Source organism: Petaurus breviceps, unplaced genomic scaffold, assembly GCF_028583685.1.
Source record: "Petaurus breviceps papuanus isolate PSGF00001 unplaced genomic scaffold, PetGlider_PUasm1.0 91041, whole genome shotgun sequence".
NCBI lineage: Eukaryota > Metazoa > Chordata > Mammalia > Diprotodontia > Petauridae > Petaurus > Petaurus breviceps.
The window spans coordinates 40,573,915-40,584,378 of record NW_027187400.1 but is presented as its reverse complement, the minus strand read 5'-3'; the positions used below and the strand labels follow the sequence as shown (position 1 = coordinate 40,584,378).

The 10,464-nt window shown below is 58.9% G+C and overlaps 1 protein-coding gene across 1 annotated transcript in view; it reads left to right on the top strand.

Annotated features, from left to right (window-relative positions):
• ARHGAP33 (Rho GTPase activating protein 33) overlaps positions 1 to 3,292 on the top strand; it is a 12,192-nt gene extending 8,900 nt beyond the window's left edge. The window contains exons 20-22 of the mRNA XM_069078523.1: positions 612 to 1,244; positions 1,359 to 1,753; positions 1,932 to 3,292. Coding sequence (XP_068934624.1) covers positions 612 to 1,244; positions 1,359 to 1,753; positions 1,932 to 2,738 — 1,835 coding nt within the window. The 3' untranslated portion in view covers positions 2,739 to 3,292. The remainder of the gene's footprint in view (positions 1 to 611; positions 1,245 to 1,358; positions 1,754 to 1,931) is intronic.
• Positions 3,293 to 10,464: the final 7,172 nt, after the last annotated feature.

The window sequence follows — 10,464 nt, the reverse complement described above, 5'->3', positions numbered from 1 at the left end:
GAGCCCTGCTTGGGTTTTCAGCAGAGACATGGCTGTTTAGGGACATGGATGGGAGGGAGCAGTGGTTACAACTCTGTTCTGCTTCAAGCCTTAGTTCTGCAAGTACCTTTCCCTTACTTGGCCTCAGTTTCCCTGTCTATACAAATAGAAGGTTAGAAGGGGCTGTCTCCGAGGTCCATTTGATTCCATTCAGCATTGATTTTAAGTATGCACTGCACCAGGGACACCTGTTGTAAGGAGCTCTCTTTCTCCTGGAAATCAGGAGAAGGCATGGGTGGGTGGAGAGAGCTGGCATGTGCACAGATGGTATAAAGGGACCTCTAAGGGCCTGGCCAGCTCTGGGTCTGTGACTCTTATGTTAGTCCCCCAGCCAGCTACCAGGGCAGCTGACTACAGTCAGCTCTGTCTTCAGAAGAGCATTTGGGCAGATTTCTGAATGCTGGATCAAAGAAGGGGGAGCCCGCTGAGAAGGCCCTGAATGAGTGGCCAGGTGGCAGGCCTGACATACAGCACTCCTGCCACCTGAGGGAACGATACAGACACATCTAGATGGGCCTTGTCCATCCCCCATGCCCTCCGCCCCCAGCAGCCTTCTTCCTGTCTCCCTGTAGGCCTGCAGAGGCTTCACCGGCTGCGCCGGCCCCGATCCAGTAGTGATGCTTTCCCCGTGGCTCCCGGCCTGGCCGGCTCCTGTGAGAGCTTCTCTTCTACCACGTCGTCTTCCTCCTCCAGCGGCACCTCGTCTGTGGGCAGCGGGGAGCTGTTGGGCTCTCCCCCACACCGGGTTTCAGCCTGGCTGGACGATGGTGACGACCTGGACTTTAGTCCCCCCAGATGCTTGGAGGGGCTGAGAGGCCTTGACTTTGATCCCCTCACTTTCCGTTGCAGCAGTCCTACCCCTGGGGACCCTGCCCCTCCTGCCAGTCCTGCCCCCCCAGCCCCTGCTGGATCTTTCATCCATAAAGCCACTCCCCCTACTCGTTCTCCTCGAGGCCCGGCAAGCCCTGCCCCACCCACGGCCCTGGATATCTCTGAGCCTGTGGCTGTTTCTGTGCCCCCTGCTGTGCTGGAGCTGCTGGGGGGTGGTGCCCCTGCCACCCCATCCCCTCCCCCTGCCACTCCGGCTCCCCAGCTCATTCCCCTACTGCTGCGCGGTGCTGAGACTGAGCTGAGTGACAGCTGCCAGAGGGAAATCCGGAGCAAACTGTCCTTAAGCAGCCAGAGAGACCTCCGAGGGTCACTGAGTGAGTAGGCCCCTGCCCCCAGCTCCCAGCTCAGCCCTCAGTCTTCCTTCACTTCCAGCTTCTGGAGCAAGCCCTCCCTTCTGAGGCTTTCTCCTCCTCCTCCTCTCTGTACAGGTCCTGTGCCTGGGTTTGAGTCCCCACCTCTACCTGTACCCTTGTCTCTCCTTCGCCCTGGAGGGGCCCCTCCTCCACCTCCCAAGAATCCAGCCCGCCTGATGGCCCTGGCTTTGGCCGAGCGGGCTCAGAGGGCAGCACAGCGCCAGCGCCAGCAGGAGATGGGGGGCACAGTCCCCCCCCTCCCTCGCTCCCCCTTCCGACGTTCCTTGTCCCTGGAAGGGGGTGGGGAAAGTCCAGGGGCCGGGGGCCCTGGGCCCCTCTACTCCATAGTGAGCTCCAGCCACCCAGCCCCAGGTCCTCCAGCTTCCCTGCAGCGGCAGCAGAGTGATGGCGGCCTGTTACGAACACACATTTCTGGTCCCCCGCGGAGGGAAAGAAGAGGTCCTGCACAGGTCAGTGAGAATGGCAGGAAAGTCTGTCCCTGTGCCTCCAGGTTGCCCCTATGTTTGTGGGGTTTTGGCCCCATTTCTTCTCTCTTCTCCCAACCGTCAGCCCTCAAACAGTGCATTAATAAAAGCTGAGATAGCAATCCTATCTGCAGCCATCAACCAATTCCATTCTCCTTCACAGGTGTCTGCGTCTTTTTTCTCCTCTGCTATGACTTCTCCCAACCCCAAGGAGCGCCCCTCCCCCTTCCCTGGCCCCCCCAAGCCTCCTCTTCACTCTCTGGGCACTCCTCCCTTCCGGCCTGGTCCCCAGCCCCCTACTCGGAGGACCCCACGTGGTCCTCCACTGCCCCCTGACAAGGGGGAAAACCTGTACTATGAGATCAGTGGGGGTGAGGGGCCTCTCTACCCAGGCCTCCCTAGGCCTTGGGCTCCCTTCCACCAAGCCCCTGAGGGGCTCAGTGCTTCCTATGGGATTCGGGAACAGTCACCACCCCAGGGACCCCCTGACTTCCTCTTCTGCTACCCCCCACCCCCACCTCACCCCTACACTCCCACACTGCAGCCTTTTCCCCAACACAGCCGTTTCTGCTACCACCCCCAAGAATCTCGGCGGCGCCCAGCTCATCTGGAACCTGTCTATGTCAACTTACCCCTAGGTGGGGGCGGACCCTCCCCTACCTCCTCCTCCTCTTGTTCTTCCTCGCCTCCTGCCCACCCCCGAAGTCGCTCAGACCCTGGTCCCCCGGCCCCTCGACTCCCCCATAAGCAGCGATCACCTTGGGGCCACAGGCCTCCTCGACCTTGGGGACCTCCAGATTCCCTCCTACTCCCCCAGGCCTATGGGAAAGGAGGGGGGGAGGGTCCTCACGGGGTTCAATATGGAAATGTGGGGGATGGACACGGAGAGGGGGCTGGTCCCCCGCCCTCCTACCTTCCCCCGCCAAGCTGGTCCCTCCATGCTAAGGGCCAGACTCATAGCTACTGCTAAGGCTGGAGGCCTAGCTCCTAATCCTTTTTGTAATATGGCTCCCTATGTTGGTGAATGGGAATTCTTGGGGCCCTAGCTGGTTGTGCCTGTTGATGACCAAGGTCCCGTGAATGGACCTACCACCATCACTGGCCCTGGGGCCCCAAGTCAGTTTGGAATTTTTCCCAATTCCTCAAGTTTCTAACTTTGTAAACTGTGATCTCATAACCTGTAACTGTAGTTTCTCTGCCCTCCCCACAAAAAAAAAAACTTTTTACACGTCTTTACCCTGGGGTTTCTTGCACTAATTTGGGGAAGACAGAAGATGAAGTGTTTTCATCTCCCCCCAACTCCCAGGATCCCCCAGCATGTCCTGCTCCCCTCCCCTCTTCTCATTGCCCTGTACGTGCAGCTATGAATGTGTGCCCAGATGAAGGGCACTAGGGTGTGTGTGTGTGCGTGTGAGTGTACCCAGGTATGCATGGCTGAGTGCGTGTGTCCCTGCTGAGTCCCAATTCTGTGTACTAAACATTTAAAACAAATTTTAACATTAACAAATAAAAGCAACACTGATCTGTGAATTTTGTCATGTGTTATCCATGGCTGGGAAAGCTTTATTGGGGTGGGGTCAGGTAGGCTGCACCAGCTGGGCTCAGCCTGATCCACTCTGAACTCCCTGGCTGGGGGCCCCTGAGAGACAGAGTCAGAGAGGTTAAGGCTGAGCCAGATTCCCCTCAGGGACCCATGTTCTAACTATTATATTATTATATATACAGGGTTTGGGGGATGATGAGTCAAGAGGGGTTTGGTTGGGGGAAGAGTTCAGTCTTGTCCTTGTCCCCATTCCCCCCTCCCTTGCCATCCTTCACCTCCCCCGAAACCTCACCCTTCAGCTCTGTGATGATCTCTTCTAGCAGGTCTAGCCTGGGGCGGGGTGGGGGTGAAACAATACAAGAGGCTGGTGTCATGGTGGGGACCCCACAGAAATGCTTGGGTGGGGAGGAAGGGAAAGCAATAGCTACTTACTTCTGCAGGATGGTGAAAGTGGCTTCTTTAGCCTGCTCAGGGACCACCACCTGGCAAGGGAGAGAGGGTGGATAGAAGTGGGGACATGTTGGCTGATTATTAGAACAGTGCTAAGGCCTGAGCTACAGGGAGAGGGCTGGCCAGTCAGCCCCTTGGAGCTTCTGCTCCCTCCAGTGCCCACAAGGCCTCCCAAGGGCTGTGGCCCAGGAGAGCAGACACTGCCTCTTCTATTTCTGCATCCCCAGGCCTCTCGGCCCACAAGGCCATCAGAGCCTGCTCCCCTTGAAGCCTCATCACAATACAATCATTCTTCCTCATTCTAGCTTTCAAAGCCTTGGACACCCCATTCTCGCCACGGCCATTTCCTTCTCTAAGTCCCTATGTGTCTTTTTATGTCTTATGCACTTAATCTATTCCACTGATTAGATCATGTCAATCCCAAGGACCCTCAGCACCCCAATATGCCTACTGAATGACAATGTGAAGGAGGAGGAGGAAGGAGAAGGACCCTCTTGGGGCCTTAGTCTTCAGGTGGTGGGGCAGAATCCATCAAAGTTGATCAATCTCAACACTCTCCTTATGATGGCCCCACTGAGACCCCTCTGCAGACAATGCTGAGAAGGGGTCTTCCTTCTTTCTATCCAATGTCTGAACTCTTCAGACTGTGCAAGGCTCAGGAGCCCCATATAGGAGGAGCTGCCCCATTTTTGCCGAAAGACACTTTGTACCCAGCTCCCAGATCCCTACCTGGGTCTGACCCTGCTGTCTGTCCAGGAATTGGGCCTGGGCCACAAGGTCTATGCATTCCTGAAGACTGACTGGGGCTATACCTGGGGATGGGGGTGGGGGTGGTCCTTAATCACTGGAAGATGGGGGAGGAATCCTCAACCCACTGTGAAGGGTTATCTTCACCCACAAAGGAAGGGAAGGAGGAAGGGGCTTCTTCTCACTCACTTTGGGGGCAGGTGTATGTATAGGGATGTGGATGCCTCTGGGACATCTCCTAACAGATCTTGAAGGGCCTGGATCCTGGCTGAGAACTTTCTCTCCAGGCTCTCCAGGGAGCCCTGGCCCTGGCCCAGCAGGGAGGCTGAGCCTCTCAGACTGGTCATCAGGGCTGGCCTCTGGCGATATGGAAGGAGGACTGGGTCAGCAACAGGGCAGTTAGCAGGCTGCCAGGAGATGGGAGGAGGGAAGGGAAGGAGAGGCCGAGGGGCCTTGGCTACCTCTGGACTGGCCAGCTGCTGCTCTGTGGCTGACACTTCTTCAGGCTGGGAGCTCAGACTAAGGCTGCTCCCCAAGGTCAGGCTGCTTCCTGAGTCCAAGGCTGGGGTGCCCCAGGTGTTCCCCCAGGCCCCACTGCTCTCAGGAGTCTTCAAGGTCTAGAGGGGCATTGAAGGAACACAGAGCCTCCTCTCTCTCTGTGCCCTGGCCAAGTTCCTCCAATTGTCCCTCCCACCAACATGCCTATTACCTCAGATGGTTTGGGGTTTGGGGCCATCTTGGGGGATGGAGGCCTAGGTGTGCTAGTGAACTTGAGATCCACCTCAGAGAGCTGCTCTGTGTGTGCAGGGCAAGGTAAGTGATGCCGAAGAGGAGGGTTGGCGCCTTCCCTGCCCATTTGCCCCTCCTTAACAGGCGGCAGTGGTGGGGTCTTTGGCTCTGAGCAGGGGCTGCCCAGACTCCCCAAAGAGGCTTCTTTGAATGCAGACTCCTGGGGATTAGACAGCCCTGTCATTGTCTGCTGGGGTTTGTCCCCACTCCAAGCTCCATCACCCAGCCCAGCCTGAACCTGAGCTAACGCCACTCTCAGCCTGTAACGGGTGTCCTGCAGGTTGCTCTTTCGGTCTCGAGGCCGCAGCGCCAGGCCCGCCCTGACCAGGGGCTGGTAAGTTAGGGGAACCTGGGGATCGAGCGCCGGCGTCTCCCCGGACTCCAGCTTTGCCTTGACCTGTAGGCCTTCTTGCCCAGCCCAGGGAAGGCTCCCTACGGCATGGTGGGGTAGTGGTTAGGAGACAGACAACATTGAGGGGGGGCAAGGAATGGAAAGCAAGCTCTGATTGGGGCACAACCCTGTAATGGGAAGGTGGTCAAGGGTGTTTCAGGGAAGGAGGAGGCATCACTAACCAGTAAAGACCTCTTGGATCAGGATGCAGAAACTGTACAAGTCAGAAGTCGAGGTGGGAGGGTCCCCCCGGATCAGCTCCAGTGGCAGCCAGGGGTACAGTTCAGAGGGCGGAGGAGGCCCTGGGCTTGGGCCTCCCCAGGGAGATGCTCGCTCTGGCCTGCAGAGCCAGCCGGAGGGAGAGAGAGAGAGTGAGACAGATGCATGCAGGCAGAGGCTGCGGTGTGGGGAGCAGAGCTAGGGCTCAAGGGTCACTCACTGGGGCCGGGGCAAGGGTCGCCCATGCTCCAGGCTGCTGACTTTGGCCAGCCCCGGTCGAACCAGCTGGACTGCATGGGAGCTGAGGCCCCCGTGGACCCGGGCCTGGCCTTGGAGGAATAGCAGGGCCTCCAGGACCTGTAACAGCAGCTGCCCTTGAGGGAATTCAGGGGGGATTCTGGGGCAGGCCACATCCTGGTGGGAAAGAGGACAGTGTCCACATCTAGTCACTTCACCTGGCCAGACCTCCTCCTTTCATCCCCATCCTATCCTAGCTTATCTCTGGCCTGGCTGCGGGGGCAGCAAGAATGATGGTACCTGGCATCTCTGAAGCTCAGCCACTAACTACCCGAGGAGGTCACCTCCATCCTCGTCTTTGACCCTCAATGTGAAAAAGGCTGAGCAGGGATTCTCATCCCCATTATACAGATGAGGAAACAAACACAGGCAGGCCAAGCAGCCAGTAAGTGGTAAAGCCAGGCCTGGAACCTGGGTCTCATCCTAATTCCACAGTGCCCCAGGTGCCCCTAAAATCATCCCTGACTGAGGAACGTTGGACCCCTCCCCTGCTGAAAACTGACCACAGGCAAGGGGGAATGCTGCCACTCTGCTGTCCTCTAGCCAGACCCAGACTCCTCCCCGGCTTCCCTCTGCTCTCTGGCCTTTTCTGGCCCCCACCCCAGTGTCCCAGGAGGAATGTGCCACACACTAGTCCTGGGTCTTTCAGAGGCTTCAGAGGGAGGGAGAGAAGCATACTTGTCCTCACACTAGCAACCAAAAGCAGATGAATGGGGTGGGGGCATAACCAAAGAGAATATCCCCATCCCTGGACAGCTCTCCCTCTGGAGCTAGGTGTGACTCACCCCTTGGGGGTGCAACACTCGGTGTAGGGAGCCCTCTTGGATGGGCTCAAACAGGAGAGACAGGTCAGCCAGGTCGGGGGAGGGGCTGAGGGCCATAAGCAGCAGCAAGTTTGGGTGATGAAGGAGGCTGAGGGAGACAGGATTACTCAGAAAGCTCCCAGGGGCCCCAGCCCACCCCCTCCTCCCCAGGGTCACAAGCTAAAGGGGTCAGCTCTTCTGCTGGAGCCTTGGGGGCCTCACAGAGCCTGAGGATCATTCATTAGAATGGAAACTCCCTGACGGCATGGACCGCACAGTGCCTGACACTGTGGAGGTGCGCCACAAAGGAGGTGGTACCTGCAATGCTTCAGGTCATACAACAGCAGGTCTGGGATGGTTGGGGCTGGGGGTGGCTTCAGTTTACGAACGGTCACTCGATGTCCCCTCCACAGGAGGCTTTAGGACAGAATATGGACATCAGGGAATAAGGGGAGGCGTAGGGAGAGGAAACTGGGAAAAAAAGGGATCAAGGGGTGGAAATGGGAAGGGTGGACATAGGCCCTATTGGGATTAACAGTGTATGGGTCTGGGGTGACAGGTGGAGGATGTCTGGATTGATGGGCCTCGAAGGACCTTCAGCTTTCTTACTTGACCATAATGGTGTGGGTGTCACATTCATAAGTCCTGTCAGGCTCCCCCTGGGCTGGCAGCAGCTCCTCAGGATCAACCAGGGGAACCCCAGATATAAGGCCCAAAGGTCTCAGACTGCTCAGCTTTGGGAGGGAAGAAATCCTACTCAGCAGGTCTCAGATGGAGGCCCCCTACCTCTCTCTCCCCTTCCTTCCATTCCTACATGTGACTATCCTGCTTACCTGGCCAAACCCCAGCCCTGGGACCTGGGGGGACCTCTGGATCCGGCTGGGCCACAGTGACCTAGGGGTGGGGGTGAGGTCAGCACCCAGCAGGTGCTCCCTCCCCCAGGGATAATGGGAGAAGGGTCCAGGTACGGCAGTGAAGGAATAATCAACATCAGCAATTACCCTTCAGCCTGAGGCCAGAGCTGGGAGGACAGGGTCAGGTGGAGGTTTCCCAGAGATCCAGCCCGGAGCCCCCACAGCTCTCCCAAGGATGAAGCCAGTGCAGTTTCACCCCCCTGGGCCAGCAGGGACATTCTGGCTCGGCAATCTCGCAGGAGCTCCAAGACCTAGGGAGTGAGGTGTGGGACAGGTAGAGCCAAAGAGACACAGAGAGAGGTGAAGTCTGGGGCCAACTGGGGCCATCATGGGGACAGAGGCTTCCTGGTGCAGAAACCCCTCTCCCTCGGCAATTCTTGGCATCAAGTCTCCTCTCAGTGATTTCTCTTGGTCCCCCCCCCCCAACCCCAGTGAAAGGCCACCTGGCATAATCTATACAGAGCCAACCTTTGGGTCAAGAAGCCCCTCGTCTGAGACCTGCTTCCAACCTGTCCCGGCCCTGGGATCCTAGACAATCATGTCAGGTCCCTTCTCAATGCTGCAGGCAGCTCTCTGTAACTATGAATACAGAAAGGCCCTGCCCTCAGCCAGGAGTTCCCCCAGACCACTGAAATCCCTATCCCATGGCCAGGAAATGTCAGAGATGGGACTTGAAGCCAAGGCTCCTGTCTTGGAAGCCAGCTCACTACTACTATAGGCCATCGTTTTGTCCCTAAATGTGAATTATTAGTATTAAGTCAGGTATCTCCCAAAGCTACTCCTCGCCTTCACCCCCCCCCCCCCCCCATTCTCTTATGTTGGGCCCTGCCTCAATACCCATACACGCTCTAACACGCACACAGTTCTTGCTCACTTCCCAGCTGTCAGATCTAGCCTGCCGGGCCCAATTCTCTGTTGTCCAGCCCCGCTGGTCATGCAGCCTCAGGTCTCCACCAGCCTCCAGCAGCCAGAGGAGGACCTGGCAATGGCCAGAGAAAGCTCCTGCATGGACTGGGGTACTTCCATCCAAGCAGCGGCTATGGGGGAGAGATGGAGAGGGAAACTGAGTCACTGGGAGAGAAGGGAGGAAGGGGAAATGAAGGGAGGCGGATGGGGCTGTCGATGGGGAGGAGGCTGAAGCTCAGGTGGGATCGCTAAGGACTGGGGGCCGAGGTGCCAAGGGGCTCCCTGCTGACTCACTGGTTGGGGTCTGCACCAAAGCGGAGGAGAAGTCTGACAGCACGCGCTTGGCCCAGCAGCGCAGAGAGGAAAAGGCCGGTCTGACCTGATGAGTTTTCCCCATCCACCTTTACCCCTGGGGTGGAGGGAAGGAAGGAGCAGGGAGCTTCAGGATAGGCATGGCACCTCCCATGGCAAGCCCACCCCGTGCCCATGCCTCCCCGGCTAACTCCCCTAAGCCTCGCGGCCAGCCCCCGAAGGGAGCCCCGAGGGGTCACCTTTCTTCAGGACCCGGGCCAGCCGCCAGCAGGGTGCCCCAGCAAGCACCAGCTGGTGTAGCTGGGCCAGGGGGGTGTCCCGCTCACTGAGGGAGCCTAGCGCCACGGGGCAGTGAGGGGGGAGTGTGGACATGAGGGGGCCGCCCAGGGGTCAGCCCAGGGCTAGGCTAGGGCGGGGCGGAAGGCTCTGCCTCATGGGGAGGGGCGCTCAGAGACAAAGCAGGGGGGGCAGCGGGGATCAACGGAAGGACAGGGGGGTCGGGGGGGAATTGGGGGGGAGCCTGGGGGTCTTTGAAAGTCAGAAGGGATCGTGAGATGGAGGAAGGGGTCTGGAGGGGTGAGGAAGTCAGGGAAATCAGCGGGGGGTAGGAAGAATTCAGGGCAAGGGAAGGGGAGTGGGCAGAGCTAAGGGGAGGGGGCTGGGAGCTGGGGGATGAGGGAGAGGGTTGCGACGTGGGGGACACCTGGGAGGGACATCTGGGAGCACTGGAGGAGAGCGGGTCGGAGGGGAGGGGTCTGGGGGTATTAGAGGAGGGGGCTTCGGGCAATGAGAGAACTGGGAGACTGAAGAATTGGGGAGGGGGCTGGAGAGAGGAGCGAGGAAGAGGGACAGACGTCGCGGGGTTTGAGGGGAAGCAGCCTCGAAGGGCGACCGTTCTGGCAGAGGCCCGACCCGGCTTTGGGCACCGGCTCGTGGACTAGGGCCGGCGGGAGGAGAGGGAGCGCATGCGCACAAGACCGGCTCGGCCAGCTCGCCCTCCCCTCCCCCACACGCGCACGGCGCCTGCCCATTGGGAGCAGCGGCTCGTGCGCCTGGGAGCGGGAAAGCGTCAGTGTGCGAGAGGGCCAGGGCCGTTAGTGACGTCAGAGACTCCGAGCCGTGGCAGGAGGCGACGGAAAGCGGCTACTTAGGGGCTCTTCTTCGAGACTTCCCTCACCCCCCAAGACTAAAGGGACCCCCCTCACCCCCGAGACTAAAGGGATCCCCCTCACCCCCAAGACTAAAGGATCCCCCCTTCCCCCCAAGCCACCCCCCCACCACACACCCCCCCCACCCCCTCACGTCCCAGCCCCAACACCACACCC